Genomic DNA, 18996 nt, shown 5'->3' with positions numbered 1-18996 from the left:
AATGTAATTTAACCCTTTGCTGAAATTTTCCATTTTAAATCTACTAAGGATTTATACCATGGTTTTCTCTGACGTCCTAGTGGATGCTGGGACTCTGTAAGGACCATGGGGAATAGCGGCTCCGCAGGAGACAGGGCACAAAATAAAAGCTTAAGGATCAGGTGGTGTGCACTGGCTCCTCCCCCTATGACCCTCCTCTGTTAGATTTTTGTGCCCGGCCGAGAAGGGTGCAATCTAGGTGGCTCTCCTGAGCTCCTTAGAATAAAAGTTTAGTTAGGTTTTTTTTATTTTCAGTGAGTCCTGCTGGCAACAGGCTCACTGCATCGTGGGACTAAGGGGAGAAGAAACGGACTCACCTGAGTGCAGAGTGGATCGGGTTTCTTAGGCTACTGGACACTAGCTCCAGAGGGACGATCACAGGTTCAGCCTGGATGGGTCACCGGAGCCGCGCCGCCGTCCCCCTTACAGAGCCAGAAGAGACGAAGAGGTCCGGTGAAATCGGCGGCAGAAGACATCCTGTCTTCAGACTAAGGTAGCGCACAGCACCGCAGCTGTGCGCCATTGCTCTCAGCACACTTCACACTCCGGTCACTGAGGGTGCAGGGCGCTGGGGGGGGAGCGCCCTGAGACGCAATATAACAGAATACCTTAGGTGGCAAAACAGAATACATCACATATAGCTCCTGGGCTATATGGATGTATTTTAATCCCCTGCCATTTTACACAAAAAAGCGGGAGATAAGGACGTCGTGAAGGGGCGGAGCCTATCTCCTCAGCACACAAGCGCCATTTTCCCTCACAGCTCCGCTGGAAGGACGGCTCCCTGACTCTCCCCTGCAGTCCTGCTTCAGAATCAGGGTAAAAAAGAGAAGGGGGGGCACGTTTGGCAGCAAATAAATATATTAACAGCAGCTATAAGGGAGTAACACTTATATAAGGTTATCCCTGTATATATATATAGCGCTGGGTGTGTGCTGGCAGACTCTCCCTCTGTCTCTCCAAAGGGCTAAGTGGGGTCCTGTCCTCTATCAGAGCATTCCCGGTGTGTGTGCTGTGTGTCGGTACGCGTGTGTCGACATGTATGAGGAGGAAAATGATGTGGAGGCGGAGCAGTTGCCTGTGTTGGTGATGTCACCCCCTAGGGAGTCGACACCTGACTGGATGATTGTATTTAAACAATTAAGTGATAATGTCAGCAATTTGCAAAAAACTGTTGACGACATGAGACAGCCGGCAAATCAATTAGTGCCTGTCCAGGCGTCTCAAACACCGTCAGGGGCGCTAAAACGCCCGTTACCTCAGTGGGTCGACACAGACCCTGACACAGATACTGAGTCTAGTGTCGACGGTGACGAGACAAACGTAATGTCCAGTAGGGCCACACGTTACATGATCACGGCAATGAAAGAGGCATTGAACCTTTCTGACACTACAAGTACCACAAAGAAGGGTATTATGTGGGGTGAGAAAAAACTACCAATATTTTTTCCTGAGTCAGAGGAAATAAATGAGGTGTGTGAAAAAGCGTGGGTTTCCCCCGATAAAAAACAGCTAATTTCTAAAAAATTATTAGCATTATATCCTTTCCCGCCAGAGGTTAGGGCGCGTTGGGAAACACCCCCTAGGGTAGATAAGGCGCTCACACGTTTATCAAAACAAGTAGCGTTACCGTCTCCTGATACGGCTACCCTCAAAGAACCAGCTGATAGAAGGCTGGAAAATATCCTAAAAAGTATATACACACATACTGGTGTTATACTGCGACCAGCAATCGCCTCAGCCTGGATGTGCAGTGCTGGAGTCGCATGGTCGGATTCCCTGACCGAGAATATTGATACCCTGGATAGGGACAATATTTTGTTAACTATAGAACATTTAAAGGATGCATTACTATATATGCGTGATGCACAGAGGGATATTTGCACCCTGGCATCAAGAGTAAGTGCTATGTCCATCTCTGCCAGAAGAGCGTTATGGACGCGACAGTGGTCAGGGGATGCGGATTCCAAACGGCACATGGAAGTATTGCCGTATAAAGGGGAGGAGTTATTTGGGGCTGGTCTATCGGACCTGGTGGCCACGGCAACGGCTGGAAAATCCACCTTTTTACACCAGGTCACTCCACATCAGCAGAAAAAGACACCGTCTTTTCAAACTCAGTCCTTTCGTTCCCATAAGTACAAGCGAGCAAAAGGCCACTCCTTTCTGCCCCGGGGCAGAGGAAGAGGAAAAAGACTGCACCATGCAGCCGCTTCCCAGGAGCAGAAGCCCTCCCCTGCTTCTGCCAAGTCTTCAGCATGACGCTGGGGCTTTACAAGCAGACTCAGATATGGTGGGGGCCCGTCTCAAGAAGTTCAACGCGCAGTGGGCTCACTCGCAAGTGGATCCCTGGATTCTACAGGTAGTATCGCAGGGGTACAAACTGGAATTCGAGGCGTTTCCCCCTCATCGGTTCCTGAAGTCTGCTTTACCAAAGTCTCCCTCCGACAGGGAGGCAGTTTTGGAAGCCATTCACAAGCTGTATTCCCAGCAGGTGATAATCAAGGTACCCCTCCTGCAACAGGGAAAGGGGTATTATTACACGCTGTTTGTGGTACCGAAGCCGGACGGCTCGGTGAGACCAATTTTAAATCTGAAATCCTTGAACACTTACATAAAAAGGTTCAAATTCAAGATGGAGTCACTCAGAGCAGTGATAGCGAACCTGGAAGAAGGGGACTATATGGTGTCTCTGGACATCAAAGATGCTTATCTCCACGTCCCAATATACCCTTCTCACCAAGGGTACCTCAGGTTTGTAGTACAAAACTGTCATTATCAGTCTCAGACGCTGCCGTTTGGATTGTCCACGGCACCTCGGGTCTTTACCAAGGTAATGGCCGAAATGATGATTCTTCTACGAAGAAAAGGCATTTTAATTATCCCTTACGTGGACGATCTCCTGATAAGGGCAAGATCCAGGGAACAGTTAGAAGTCGGAGTAGCACTATCTCAGGTAGTGTTACGTCAGCACGGGTGGATTCTAAATATTCCAAAATCGCAGCTGATTCCAACGACACGTCTACTGTTCCTAGGAATGATTCTGGACACAGTCCAGAAGAAGGTGTTTCTCCCGGAGGAGAAGGCCAGGGAGTTATCCGAGCTAGTCAGGAACCTCCTAAAACCAGGACAGGTCTCAGTGCATCAGTGCACGAGGGTCCTGGGGAAAAATGGTGGCTTCTTACGAAGCGATTCCATTCGGAAGATTCCATGCAAGAACGTTTCAGTGGGATCTACTGGACAAATGGTCCGGATCGCATCTGCAGATGCATCAGCGGATAACCCTGTCGCCAAGGACAAGGGTGTCTCTCCTGTGGTGGCTGCAGAGTGCTCATCTACAAGAGGGCCGCAGATTTGGCATTCAGGATTGGATCCTGGTAACCACGGATGCCAGCCTGAGAGGCTGGGGAGCAGTCACACAGGGAAGGAATTTCCAGGGCTTGTGGTCAAGCATGGAAACATCTCTTCATATAAACATTCTGGAACTAAGGGCCATTTACAATGCCCTAAGTCAAGCAAAACCTCTGCTTCAGGGTCAGGCGGTGTTGATCCAATCGGACAACATCACGTCAGTCGCCCACGTAAACAGACAGGGCGGCACGAGAAGCAGGAGGGCAATGGCAGAAGCTGCAAGGATTCTTCGCTGGGCGGAAAATCATGTGATAGCACTGTCAGCAGTGTTCATTCCGGGAGTGGACAACTGGGAAGCAGACTTCCTCAGCAGACACGACCTTCACCCGGGAGAGTGGGGACTTCACCCAGAAGTCTTCCACCTGATTGTAAACCGTTGGGAAAAACCAAAGGTGGACATGATGGCGTCACGTCTAAACAAAAAACTGGACAGATATTGCGCCAGGTCAAGGGACCCTCAGGCAATAGCAGTGGACGCTCTGGTAACGCCGTGGGTGTACCAGTCAGTGTATGTGTTCCCTCCTCTGCCTCTCATACCAAAAGTACTGAGAATCATAAGAAGGAGAGGAGTAAGAACTATACTCGTGGTTCCGGATTGGCCAAGAAGGACTTGGTACCCGGAACTTCAAGAGATGCTCACGGACGAACCGTGGCCTCTACCTCTAAGAAAGGACCTGCTACTGCAGGGGCCTTGTCTGTTCCAAGACTTACCGCGGCTGCGTTTGACGGCATGGCGGTTGAACGCCGGATCCTGAGGGAAAAAGGCATTCCAGAAGAAGTCATCCCTACTCTGGTCAAAGCCAGGAAGGACGTAACCGCAAAACATTATCACCGCATTTGGCGTAAATATGTTGCGTGGTGTGAGGCCAAGAAGGCCCCTACAGAGGAATTTCAACTGGGTCGTTTCCTTCATTTCCTGCAAACAGGACTGTCTATGGGCCTAAAATTGGGGTCCATTAAGGTTCAAATTTCGGCCCTGTCGATTTTCTTCCAGAAAGAACTGGCTTCAGTACCTGAAGTTCAGACTTTTGTAAAAGGGGTGCTGCACATACAGCCTCCTTTTGTGCCTCCAGTGGCACCTTGGGATCTCAATGTTGTGTTGAGTTTTCTAAAGTCACATTGGTTTGAACCACTTTCCACTGTGGACTTAAAATATCTCACATGGAAGGTGTCGATGCTGTTAGCCTTGGCTTCAGCCAGGCGTGTGTCAGAATTGGCGGCTTTATCATATAAAAGCCCTTACTTAATTTTTCATTCTGACAGGGCGGAATTGAGGACTCGTCCTCAATTTCTACCTAAGGTGGTTTCTGCATTTCACATGAACCAACCTATTGTGGTACCTGCGGCTACCAGGGACTTAGAGGACTCTAAGTTGCTTGACGTTGTCAGGGCCTTGAAAATATGTTTCCAGGACGGCTGGAGTCAGAAAATCTGACTCGCTGTTTATCCTGTATGCACCCAACAAGCTGGGTGCTCCTGCTTCAAAGCAGACGATTGCTCGTTGGATTTGTAGTACAATTCAGCTTGCACATTCTGTGGCAGGATTGCCACAACCAAAATCAGTAAAAGCCCATTCCACAAGGAAAGTGGGCTCATCTTGGGCGGCTGCCCGAGGGGTCTCGGCTTTACAACTTTGCCGAGCAGCTACTTGGTCAGGGGCAAACACGTTTGCTAAATTCTACAAATTTGATACCCTGGCTGAGGAGGACCTGGAGTTCTCTCATTCGGTGCTGCAGAGTCATCCGCACTCTCCCGCCCGTTTGGGAGCTTTGGTATAATCCCCATGGTCCTTACGGAGTCCCAGCATCCACTAGGACGTCAGAGAAAATAAGATTTTACTTACCGATAAATCTATTTCTCGTAGTCCGTAGTGGATGCTGGGCGCCCATCCCTAGTGCGGATTGTCTGCAATACTTGTATATAGTTATTGTTACAAAAATTCGGGTTATTATTGTTGTGAGCCATCTTTTCAGAGGCTCCTTTGCGTTTATCATACTGTTAACTGGGTTCAGATCACGAGTTGTACGGTGTGATTGGTGTGGCTGGTATGAGTCTTACCCGGGATTCAATATCCTTCCTTATTATGTACGCTCGTCCGGGCACAGTATCCTAACTGAGGCTTGGAGGAGGGTCATAGGGGGAGGAGCCAGTGCACACCACCTGATCCTTAAGCTTTTATTTTGTGCCCTGTCTCCTGCGGAGCCGCTATTCCCCATGGTCCTTACGGAGTCCCAGCATCCACTACGGACTACGAGAAATAGATTTATCGGTAAGTAAAATCTTATTATTACTATTATTGCTATTATGCCACAGGATCTCTTTAAACTATACTGGACATAGAGTATTGGCACAGAGCTCAGGTGTTATGTGGGTGTACTGTATATTTGTGGGGTTGTATAATAATTACATGTGGGGGAATATATGTTTTGTGCATTTATAAGCTATAGCCATGCCACTGTGTCCAAAATTTGCCTTTCAGAATTAGTGTGTCCTCCACAGTTGTCTGTACCCTGCCCTAAAAACATCCTATCACAGTTAGACTCTGGTTGCTTTGGGCAACTTCTCCACTTTCTCTCCAAGGCTTGATACATCTCCCCCCACTGTGTCCTAATCATTAAGTAACTCCTTCAACCAATTACTGTTAAGTACACTGCCTGGCAGTTTAACATGAATGCAAGGAGCAGTGTTGGAGGTTAATGCAAAGGAGAATACTGGTGGCAGTGTTGGAAGTTGTTTAGAAGGGGTTAGTCTGTGGAAGTGTTGGAAATTATTAAGAAGGGTTACGCATGTGGCAGTGTTATAGGTTAATGAGAAGGGGAACGTCTGTGGCCGTGTTGGAGGTTGAGAAGGGGGAACGTCTGTGGCAGTGTTGGAGGTTGAGAAGGGGAACTTCTGGCAGTGTTGGAGGTTGTTGAGGAGGGGAACATCTGGCAGTGTTGGAGGTTGTTGAGAATGGGAACGTTTGTGGCATTGTTGGAGGTTAGTGAGAAGGGTAAATCTAATGGCAGTGTTCTAGGTTAATGAGAAGGGAATGCCTCTGTTGTAGGTTAATGAGAAGGCTAACAGCAGTGGCAGTTCTAGAGATTAATGAGAAGTGGAATGACAGTGGTGGTGTTAGTGAATGTTAAGCTTGGTGCATCAAACTATAACATTTTCTGATCTACCTCCCAAGCAGTCTGAGTGATTGATACCATATATATTCCTATTACATGCTTTGAGATTTTGAATGTTGTGCTATATACAGATGTAGCCATGCTCATCTGTCCTCTGTGTGGCTTGTTGTGCGAAAAAGTAGTTGCATTACGTTAGCCTGGGCCTTGTCGCAGCCTGGCATATTCAGTCACAGTGTAATGAATTGTGCATCCGTCGGGGGCAATACTGGTGTTCGTCCACAAAGTGTCACTTTTGAAAACCACCATTGCGCGTGTGGGAAGTCTCCATTGTAAAGTCAAACGATTCTTGTAGTTTAAGAACTATTTTTTTTTTTTTTTTAGATATCTACATTAATTAGAAATGTGAACACAGAAAAAGATTGGCTCAGCATCTCCAACGCACACAAATAAAAGTACAGTTCACAGTTCTACACAACTCTCTAAAAGAAAAGAAAATCATTGCAATCAGCGATAGAGTTGGGACACACAGCACTATATAAAACAATTACAATAAACGACAGCACTATGTCACTGCAGGTGTCGTGGTATCGCAGATGGTTACCATGCCCATGAGCTAGGGTTCAATTCCTGCAAAGGACACACTGTTTTTTATTCGTGTAAAAAGTAGCATTCACAGTAGCATCCCCCCCCCCCCAAACAAGCTCTGCTGTGCTTCATATACAGACTCAGGCATGCACACAGATTATACATTCAAAATTAGAAAAGCTGTAGATGCTATTTTTCCACAGATATACAAGTGTTTGTTTTTTTTGTTTTTAAATTACGAGACTTTATAAGACTGAATTCACTGTACTTTTTCCTGGGCCTCCCCATTGCTTTAATAGCTAGCCTCCCCCACCACTAATCCAACCTCCTGTGAGATTTGTGATTTCACGGACTGGGTGTACTGCTTGGTAAATGACAAACAACACGGCCGGTAGACTACTGTATGTTAATGAATGGCTAACATGCCTTACAAATGAACGAGCTATTAATTTACATACAGTAGTCTTTATTAAAGCAATGGGGAGGCCAGGGAAGAAGTACAGTAAATTCAGTCTCACAAAGATAACACACTCGTAATTTGAAAAGCCACACTTGTATATCTGTGTAAAAAGTAGCATCTTCAGCTTTTTTTCTAATTTTGACTGTATATCTGTATATGAAACACAGGTGTCCCTTTCGGGAATCAAACCCTAGCTCATGGGCATGGTAGCCATCTGGGAAACCACTTGCCAAGAGAGCCATGGAGACAGGTGACTGACACCTGCAGTGACATAATGTCTCTCATTGTAATTTTTTCTTTTCTTTTTTTAATAATGCTGTGTGCCCCAACTCTGTCGCTGATTGTAATTATTTTTTTCTGTTTAGATAGCAGTGTAGAACTCTGGACTGTGCTTTTCTTTGTGTGCGTTGGAGACGCTGAGCAAATCTTTTTACATGTTCACATTCTACTTAATGTAGCGATCATTTTATACAGTGCACCAGGGGAACTTTCAGTTGTAAGGCAAGTTGTACTGCGCCCTACAGTATTATTGTATTAAAAAAGAACTACTATATTTACTGTGCACTGGCCCGCTTGTCACGGCTTGCTTGATTGTTCAGTGTTCTGTAGTGCCATATCCATCTGCTGTTATTCAGCGCTGTACTGTAGTTTTCATTAGTTGAACAATCGTCACCCAGTGGTGAAGCTGTGTATTGCATGCTGTGGATCCTCTTGAACCTTATTACTCCTTACTTCATCTCCCTGCGCTATTTGTATGGCGCGACTAGGGCGGCTGTATGGCGCAACAACGATGAGCATGTAGACTAGATTTTTACGTCCTGCATTTTAATTCTTGGTAGCTGGTGAATGTGAGTAAATGCATTCTGAGTCTGTCTTTCTGTTACATCAGGATGTGATGCAGCAGGCCACCCATGCTGTCCTCAGGGGAGGAACAATATTAGCCCCCACAGTATCCGCAAAAACGATCGCAGAGCAGCTGGCCGAAAAGATTAATGCTAAACTCAACTACGTCCCCGTTGAGAAACTAGAGGAGGAGAAGCAGGATGCAGGAACGAACGAGTCCTTCAAGAGATATGAAGAGGAGTTGGAAATCAATGACTTCCCTCAGGTATGATCAATAAACACAGATGTAGGTAATAGACCATGGAAGGTACTGCAACTTACCATTGGGTATAGAGGGCCTCTAGGGTTTCACACTGCTCAGATTGGCTCGGTTACCGGCCACTGGAAAACTGGGAGTATTTAAGCGTTCATACCAGATATGCATAGTTTTTTGTTTGGCAGAGACTTGACCCCTAGTCTGCTCAGAAGATGTTGTCTCAAACAGTGAATACAGATAGTTCATGTATGGCCAAGAGGGGAATTCAATTAGCCGTGATAATGCGGTAGGTTTTCGTGATCAGACTTTTTGCGGACATCGCCAAAAGATTACTGCAAAAAAGACTTATTGTGGATTTGCCGCTCCCGCCATTTTGCCCTAATTAACTGCAAATTCGTTAAAACAGGATTCTTGCGATAGTTTTTGAGGTCAAAACCAGAGAAAAGTGCGTGAGAAAATGGGGAAATCTGCATGTACCCCAATAAAAGACAAACTTATATAGGAAAGCAATGTAGAAGCCTATTAGTGGTAATAATAAAAAGCTTTGGGGGACTTAGATTGTGTCAAATTGTTATTTTTCTAAAGCCCTGTTTTTACTGTGAAAACAGGTTGTCGCGGCTAATTGAATTCCCTCCTAAATGTAAGAGATCTGGATGTTCCCTGTTTGTGTCCACAGAGCTCCATTAGTGTGGTTGGACATTACTTGCTGTAATGTAGTCCTCGTCAGACTGCATTTCCCATGTGATTTCCAGTCCGTTTTATAGATTAGTAGTTGTCATGTGTCCAAGATCACGGTTATCCAGGGTCCATCAGGTTAATTGGCAAACCAGAACGAAGTGTGTTGGCATGTTACAATCTGTTGTATCTTGCTTTGGTCTGAGACATTAGGATGTGACATGCTCATAGGGAAACTTAATTAAAAATGTGTCGTTCAGACTCATTTGTCCACTTGGAATGTTCACAACCCTAATTTACTATATTTCAGACGGCAAGGTGGAAGGTAACTTCGAAAGAAGCGCTCCAGAGGATCAGTGAATATTCTGAGGCTGCTATTACCATTAGGGGAACCTATTTCCCACCCGGCAAAGACCCCAAGGAAGGAGAGCGAAAGATTTATTTGGCCATTGAAAGTAAGTGTATTCTGTTTGCGTCCTGCATTCCCGCAGAAACCTTCTTAGCTTACTTTGGATGCCCAGTGTTGGAGCGTCAGTGCTGTATGAAGCCCAGAGGGCCTGTTACTGGCATATCATTTACCAACCCGATTGTATTGTTTGTTTTTACATATTAGTATAGATTGTAACTGCTGTCTGGCCATTTCAGGTTAAGGGGGACATGTACTAAGCAGTGATAAAAGTGGAGAAGTCAGCCAGTGGAAAAGTTGGGTGCCTAACCCTGGTTCCTAACCTTCCCGTGGCTGCACCCTAATACCTTGGCAGGACGGCACCGCGTCCTGCCATCTGAATGATCGGGATGCCGGTTGTTAGTATTTTGACACCGGCATTCCGTCCGGTGTTGGTATGTTGATGCCGGGTTTGTGTCCTCCCTCGGGATCCCGGCGTCACTATATCAACCGCCGGGATCCCGATCGTCGGGAAGCTAACTGCTTCACGTTAAAACTGCTAACATAAGAAGCCCCTTACCAGGACATTTGGGAAGATAATAAACCATTACTAGCGCTGTTTTCTTTCTTTTTAACTATTTTTACAGAAGTCTCATAAACGAAATCCAAGGTTTATATTCTGTGTGCCACAAAGACGGCTGAAATATATAACTGCGCAAAAACAAAATAACAAGTGATTTAATATTTGCAGAATAATATTGAATTATCCTTTCCCTAGGTGCCAGTGAATTGGCTGTGCAGAAAGCAAAGGCGGAGATTACCCGTCTTATCAAGGAAGAGCTTATCAGACTGGTAAGTATGAGGTGCCGACATATACACCAGGAAAAGCATTGTAATGGGTGTAGTATGGTATGCCGGCGGCCGTGCTCCCGGCGACCAGCGCCGGGAGGCCGACCGCCGGCATACCGACAGCGTGGTGAGTGCAAATGAGACCCTTGCAGGCTCGCTGCGCGTAGCGTGCCATGCTATTTTATTCTCCCTCCAGGGGGGTCGTGGACCCCCACGAGGGAGAAAAAGTGTCGGTATGCCGGCTGTCGGAATTCCGGCGCCGGTATACTGTGCGCCAGGATCCCGACAATCTGCATACTGAAGACCACCCATTGTAATACGAGGGCGGTTATTTGTGGTGTTTTTCTTTCTTTCTTATAATGCAGCATAAAATAATGTTTCATGTAATTATTTTATGTATAGAGATAGAAAGAATGATTATAGTCCGAAGCCCTTCTGCATTTGTTGTCCTCTGAGCATAATTCTAGAAGACATATAAGACCTACTCATGTAGTTATAATGTGTGGTCTTCATTTAAGTTTGCTGTGTTCTGGTACGGTCTCCTATAGTAACAGCTGTATGCGGTAGTCAGTATACTTTAATAGTTTGTGTGCCTGCATAAAAGATATTCCGAATTGGCTTGCAGGCATAAGCGAGCCGACGCCAACGATGAGCGACCGTGGGGCTGCGCATCGTTCATCGTTGGTACCTACACACTGAACGATATGAACAATTTCTTATTCATTTTGAACAAGATTGTTCATATCTGCCGCACACATCGGCCAGTGGGGGTCATTCTGACCCGATCGCTCGCTGCAGTTCTTCGCAGCGATCAGGTCAGAACTGCGCATGCGGGCACACGGCTGACAGCCGACTTCTGCCGTTGCCTAGCAGTCGCCTCTGCCTGATTGACAGGCAGAGGCGGGAGGGGGCAGCACGGCGGCGTTTGCCCGCTGTTTTGTGGGTGCGGTCCGCCCAACGTAGGCGTGGCTGGACCGTGCAGGGGACGGGCCGCAGCGGCTGCGTGACGTCACACGCAGGCGCTGCGACCCGGGCAGCGACGAATAGCTCCCAGCCAGCACGCAAAAGCTGCACTGGCAGGGAGCTACTCTTGAAGTGCAAAAGCATCGCCGCTGTTTGATGCTTTTGCACTTCTGCGACGGGGCACGGACTGATATGCGGGGCGGGCTAGCCCTGTGCTGGCGTCCCCCAGCATGTCTATCTTCCTGATCGTAACTGTGCTACATTTGTGTAGGGCCCTTAACACCTAGACCAGACGTTCCAAAACCTTTTGAATCAGGCATTTTTTCCAGGCCACCCCAGGCCACAAGTAAATTGTGTTTATAAGTCATCCTTAGGTTCAATTAGGTAGTGAGGGACATGTTTCCTTTCTGTTTGCCCACACATTTATGATTGGAAGCCACAAGCACTGGTTTTGGCCATTACATTGACCATAAATCATTTTCCTTGATCCTGTATCACCAACCCAGGACACCCCTGCATGTCTCCCGGCACTGTCTTAGACTATACTATCTTACAAAGAACCTATTATCAATTAATCCGCTTAATTGTTTCAGAGAGGTTCAGATATATAGTCAGTGTTGAAAGGCATAACCATTATATCCTCTATTTACCATTATATCCCTGCGTTAAGGGGTCTAATAACAGTAGATCTAGATCTAGCAATACACAGTAATGTGCAGCCGACCAGAGCATAGGGACAGGGGAGAAGATATCTGCCCGATAGTCGGAGTAACTCCATGCACTATTTTTTTTATTGAGGCCAACTCCATTCACAGCCTGAAGGTGGCTGAACAATGTTCGGGTGGATCCGGCAGATATAAAAACCAAATGGCATCATATAGACCATTTGCAGATGGATTCAGACTGTGTACACTGTTCACCACTGACTGATAATCGTTCAAACATGTCGCTTGGTCAGCTGGTTTTTACAACTATCGCGCAGTGTACGGCCAGCTTAATAGTGATGGACCTTTACCCAGCTCTAGTAGTATGCCTGCAATCACTCATTCACCCAGCAAACTATACAGGGACACTGAAGCTTTGGGTCTGTTTTTTATTAGGTGCATTCTAGCTTGTAGATTGCGCATACATGTAAACAATGCAAATAATGTAACTAAGATCACTGCTGCATTCAAGTATCTAGTTATCAATATGTTACAGAAAAACTGAAGTGTTACCACTCGGTGACCCTACCCCCCCACCACCACCACCACCACTATAGTTATTGCATTACTGACGTAAATGTGAAGTCGGCACACTCTGCAGAACTAACTCTGAACTTCTCTTTTCTCTTGCAGCAAAACTCGTACCAACCGACCAACAAAGGACGATACAAAGTGCTCTAGTTCTGGGCGCGTGGCTGGCACGGTCTGCTCTTGTGATCTTTTTTCGTTCCCATCTTATGTTGTAAATGAAGCACTTTTTTTATTTTTAAACTTTGCCTCCATTTTAAATTAAATCCCGTAAAAAATAAGGGAGGAAATTAAACTTTTTTCCTTTTTTTTTTTTTTTTTTTAAAGATATTATGTAAGACCGTAGGAACGTTTGTATAGATTCCAACATCCTAAAATAAAATTGTTTTTAAATTTCACTCAAAGTGAAATAATTTTGATTTTATTTGTTTGTGTGTGTGTCTTATGTCGATCAGTGATAGATGTTGCCTCCTTACTGAATATGTGTACCGTTTGGCTGTTTGGGTTTTTTTCTGCAGAAAATATAGCAGATATCTGAAATTTTTCCATACGTGTTTAATTGTGCCATGTATAGTTTGGATTGCGTTTATTTGTTTTCCTCTAGGACGATTGGGCAGAGGGTTTGTACATTTTATATTTGCTTTAATTCTTATAAATGTGTGCCCTTGTTTAGTGATGGTTCCGGAACATGATGAGAATAAACACTGTCCTTGTGCAAAATATACAAAGTGGCCATATCTTGTCTACTTTAGGTACCTGGAGCGGGCTCTGCATCATCACCTGTTGAATGGCGGCATTTAGTAGGGGAGGGACTGTGATTTTACTTTTCAGATTTAATACATTCTGTTACAATGATTGTTGTAATTGCTGGTTATTGCAGATGCACATAATCAGAATTGTGTATGGGGGAATTTTACAAGCACATGCTGTATTAAAGAACTTGTGCCGACATAAAGCTAATATGCATATACCACTTACCTGGAAGACTGTAAGAAGTCTGTAGTGGGTAAATGCAACATGTTGGTATTTCTGTTTTGTCCACTAGGGGGCACAGGGAGTAACGCTGGGTATAGGCTGGCTGGGATGGAGACCGGAGTGTAGTATGGTATGCCGTCGGCTGGGCTCCCGGCGACCAGCATACCAACAGCGCAGCGAGCGCAAATGAGCCCCTTGCGGGCTCGCTGCGCTCTCCATGCTGCGGGCACGGTGGCGCGCTACACGCTATTTATTCTCCCTCCAGGGGGGGCCGTAGACCCCCAAGAGGGAGAAAAAGTGTCGGTATGCCGGCTGTCGGGATTCCGGCGTCGGTATACTGTGCGCCGGGATCCCGACAGCCGGCAAACTGAAGACCACCCGGAGACTGTGCACCAAGCCCAGCCCCTCTGGCCGAGGCCAAAGCATGAGACATCTGGCTGATGTTTGGTGTGTATGTACTTACCAGCTGTCAGGTCAGCGGATAAGCTGGATGGCCAATCAGTCATCCTAGTATGTACCCAGTGTAACACAGCATAGCTACTAGACACAATCAGGAGTGCACCACGCATCATTTGCGGAAAGGATCCAGCACTGAATGATTCTTTTGCATTTGGAAAGCTACAAATTGTATAATGGGGGACAGATTGCTGGTTCTAGGTTTCTATGCAAGTGTTCAGTAACAGTGGTTGAGTACAGTGTGACCGACCTGCTGTGTACCCTCCCCCCAGTCCATCTCCTCATCCTTATCACGTCAAAGATAGATATGTATATTTACATGGGAATCAGACGCTATGAGGTGGGACTTAAAAGATTGTCCTCCAAAATCAGCTTACTTCATCCGCCGGGCCTTTCATTGCAAGCTACATTTAGCTGGAGACCAACAGTCCCCTACTATCTGCAGAGGTTCCTAAACGCGGTTCTCAAGGCACCGTAATGGTCTAGTTTTAAGTATATCCATGGCTCAGTACAGATGATTAAATCAAATAGACTGTGGTACTAATTAGGTCACCTGTGCCCAAGCATGGATATTGATAATGTCGATATTATCTTAGACCGCAAAGCTATATCTCTAAATACACTTTTACCGTTGAGCCGCTATGGCCGCTAGACTTAATACACGTGCTACGCACTTTGTACGCTATTTGCGTACAGAGTCCCGCAGTGGTACGTACTTGGCGTACACACGCCGCGCTGAGTGTACAGAGTACGCTCAGCGTGCGCACACACGATGGATAACCTTTAAACCTTGTTAATGATACAATGTAATGATATGCTTATACTTTAAACCCTTAACAGCAAAGTTCTGTAATGATGTAATACCTTTAAACCTTCAGTAGCGCTGGCGATACAAAGTACCCGCAGTGCGTACACCTTATCAATGCTTATACACCTTATACCGATTAATCTACTTTAAAGCCCAGGCAGGAAAGTGAAAACACAACACTGATTTGTAGTTGCAACCACAGGGTTCTAAGGCCTCAGTGGATTAATTCCAAAAGGTAAAAACAATACAAATCATACACTACAGGCTAACAAGTAAGTCTAAACAGAATAATGGCTACAGAGAATGTACATACGTGAGAATGTTTCGCAAGCTCAACCCGAGTCGGTCCTCCGCTGGTCATACAGCGGTCATTGTTGCCTGGCCGGTCAGAAGACTCTGAACGCTATGTTCAGAGTCTTCTGACCGGCCAGGCAACAATGGTCTTTTTATACACAACATGCATACACAATACAATGGTTACTGTAATCTCTTTGTCCATTGGACACAGGGATGTGCCTCTACATTACAGAAAAGGTCATAGGTGGATTGAAAGGGTGGGCGATGTCTTTCCCCAACTGCTCTTGTGGGTGGTATCCTCTGGATTCCTGCCGCATACATAAAATACAGTAAATACAGTTAATGTTCATATTCTACTTTTGTACATAACTATACGCAGGAACAAGCGATCTTTCTCTAACCAACACCGGAATGTTACCCTCAAAATACCCTACAACTGGATACTAGACATCGCCTTCCAACCTTTATCTGACCCTTCCTATCATGCAAAGGCGAATCTCTGTCCAGGAACTGTTTAAATTAATAATACTCGTTGACATGGTCTAGGGGAACTATATCTACAATGTACACTATTTGGGTTAAATATGCAATGTTCTAATAACCCTCTATGCGCTCACAAACTCTACCGTAAATGCGCATGGCCGTGTAAAGCTCCGTTACGCAAATTGCGGATATGCGCACGCACGGCAGAGCGAGTGCACGCGCAGCGGGCATGTGCACGGGGTTAGTACGTTAGGCATGCATTACAATATTTTCTTTTTCATCCACTAGGGGTCACTGGAGTACTCTTGGGATATGGACGGCTTAGCAGAAACAAAGGCACTGAATATTTAAATTTAGAACTCTCCACCCCTCCATATCCCAGAGTACCTCAGTGTACGACCTCAGTGTTTTTTCTGTGCTCAAAGCACTAACATCGGCTTGTGGGAGTTCCCACACTTTGTGGAAGATTTTATTAATTTTTCATTTTTACTTTTTCCTTTTTACTTTTTTCAATAGCACATCCCTTCCCAGTTTCAGGAAAAACATGGGTCCGGGATAGTGCCGCTGCACGGGCAGCGCATGGCATGTCGGTCCTCACAAAGAGCACCCTCACAGCCACAGGCAGCCCACTGCTCCTGCAACAGCTGGACGGAGCTTACACATAGAAGCCCCGTCGCAGCCATGACTGGAGAGCTGGACGGAGCTTACACATAGAAGCCCGTCGCAGCCATGACTGGAGAGCTGGACGGAGCTTACACATAGAAGCCCCGTCGCAGCCATGATCGGAGATACAGAGCAAGGTAGGCTGGGGAACGGGGCGGTCAGCGCAGGCTGCCGCCCCGCTATGTGGGTCAGTTTTGTTATGCCGCTCCCGCCGCTCATACATCCGCCCGCCACAGCGCCCAGCCGCTACGTCTGGCAGCCCCAGCCGCTCCATACGGCAGCCGCTACGTCCGGCCGCCCAGCACGTCCACCCGCAGACGCTCCGTCAGTTCCCAGCGCTAAGAGGGTGACAACCGGGCCGCCGCTCCGTCCGACCGCCCAGCACCATCCACCCGCAGACGCTCCAGCGCTAAGAGGGTGACAACCGGCCCGCCGCTCCGTCCGACCGCCCAGCACCATCCACCCGCAGACGCTCCGTCAGTTGCCAGTGCTAAGAGGCAACCGGGCCGCTCCTGGCGACCTCCGCTGCTCTGCAAGAAGGCCTCCCTGCAAGTCTTCCCGGGCTTCCCGCTGAGACACAGCGTTACAGGGAGTACGGGGGGAAGGGGGGCGGTGGAATCTGGTGGATTACAGCGGCAAGGGTATGTAAAATACCTATATGAACAGCAGCCACGGTTTATGTATATGGAGCTATATTTCTCTGACGTCCTAGTGGATGCTGGGACTCCGTAAGGACCATGGGGAATAGCGGCTCCGCAGGAGACAGGGCACAAGAATAAAAGCTTTAGGATCAGGTGGTGTGCACTGGCTCCTCCCCCTATGACCCTCCTCCAAGCCTCAGTTAGATTTTTGTGCCCGAACGAGAAGGGTGCAGGCTAGGTGGCTCTCCTGAGCTGCTTAGAATAAAAGTATATTTTAGGTTTTTTTATTTTCAGTGAGTCCTGCTGGCAACAGGCTCACTGCATCGTGGGACTAAGGGGAGAAGAAACGGACTCACCTGCGTGCAGAGTGGATCGGGTTTCTTAGGCTACTGGACATTAGCTCCAGAGGGACGATCACAGGTTCAGCCTGGATGGGTCCCGGAGCTGCGCCGCCGGCCCCCTTACAGAGCCAGAAGAGCGAAGAGGTCCGGTGAAATCAGCGGCAGAAGACGATCCTGTCTTCAGACTAAGGTAGCGCACAGCACCGCAGCTGTGCGCCATTGCTCTCAGCGCACTTCACACTCCGGTCACTGAGGGTGCAGGGCGCTGCGGGGGAGCGCCCTGAGACGCAATATAACAGATAATACCTTAGGTTGGCTAAAGAATACATCACATATAGCTCTTGGGCTATATGGATGTATTTTAACCCCTGCCATTTTTTACAGAAAAAGCGGGAGATAAGGACGTCGTGAAGGGGCGGAGCCTATCTCCTCAGCACACAAGCGCCATTTTCCCTCACAGCTCCGCTGGAAGGACGGCTCCCTGACTCTCCCCTGCAGACTTGCTACTGAATCAGGGTAAAAAAGAGAAGGGGGGGCACTATTGGCAGCTAAAAACTATACAGCAGCTATAAGGGAATAACACTTATATAAGGTTATCCCTGTGTGTATATATATATATATATATATATATATATATATATATATATATATATATATATATATATATATATATATATATATATATATAGCGCTTGGTGTGTGCTGGCAGACTCTCCCTCTGTCTCTCCAAAGGGCTTGTGGGGTCCTGTCCTCTATCAGAGCATTCCCGGTGTGTGTGCTGTGTGTCGGTACGTGTGTGTCGACATGTATGAGGAGGAAAATGATGTGGAGGCGGAGCAATTGCCTGGGTTAGTGATGTCACCTCCTAGGGAGTCGACACCTGACTGGATGATCGTATTTAAAGAATTAAGTGATAATGTCAGCACTTTGCAAAGAACGGTTGATGACATGAGACAGCCGGCAAATCAATTAGTGCCTGTCCAGGCGTCTCAGACACCGTCGGGGGCCCTAAAACGCCCGTTACCTTAGTGGGTCGACACAGATACTGAGTCTAGTGTCGACGGTGAGGAGACAAACGTAATGTCCAGTAGGGCCACACGTTACATGATCACGGCAATGAAGGAAGCATTGAACATTTCTGACACTACAAGTACCACAAAGAAGGGTATTATGTGGGGTGTGAAAAAACTACCAATAGTTTTCCCTGAGTCAGATGAGTTAAATGAAGTGTGTGATAAAGCGTGGGTTTCCCCCGACAAAAAACTGCTAATTTCTAAAAAATGAATGGCACTATATCCTTTCCCGTTAGAGGTTAGGACACGTTGGGAAACACCCCCTAGGGTAGATAAGGCGCTCACACGTTTATCAAAACAAGTAGCGTTACCGTCTCCTGATACGGCCACCCTCAAAGAACCAGCAGATAGAAGGCTGGAAAATATTCTTAATAGTATATACACACATACTGGTGTTATACTGCGACCAGCAATCGCTTCAGCCTGGATGTGCAGTGCTGGCGTCGCG

At 46.8% G+C, this 18996-nt stretch overlaps 1 protein-coding gene across 1 annotated transcript in view; it reads left to right on the top strand.

The window, feature by feature from the left end:
- Positions 1 to 13209, top strand: part of DDX46 (DEAD-box helicase 46) — an 81125-nt gene extending 67916 nt beyond the window's left edge. Inside the window, exons 20-23 of the mRNA XM_063928740.1 lie at positions 8498 to 8716; positions 9693 to 9837; positions 10546 to 10619; positions 12917 to 13209. Coding sequence (XP_063784810.1) covers positions 8498 to 8716; positions 9693 to 9837; positions 10546 to 10619; positions 12917 to 12964 — 486 coding nt within the window. The 3' untranslated portion in view covers positions 12965 to 13209. The remainder of the gene's footprint in view (positions 1 to 8497; positions 8717 to 9692; positions 9838 to 10545; positions 10620 to 12916) is intronic.
- The last annotated feature ends 5787 nt before the right edge of the window (positions 13210 to 18996 follow it).

This window comes from Pseudophryne corroboree, chromosome 6, assembly GCF_028390025.1.
Source record: "Pseudophryne corroboree isolate aPseCor3 chromosome 6, aPseCor3.hap2, whole genome shotgun sequence".
NCBI classification, from domain to species: domain Eukaryota; kingdom Metazoa; phylum Chordata; class Amphibia; order Anura; family Myobatrachidae; genus Pseudophryne; species Pseudophryne corroboree.
The sequence above is the reverse complement of the archived record's forward strand: the minus strand, read 5'-3'. Positions and strand labels throughout refer to the sequence as shown.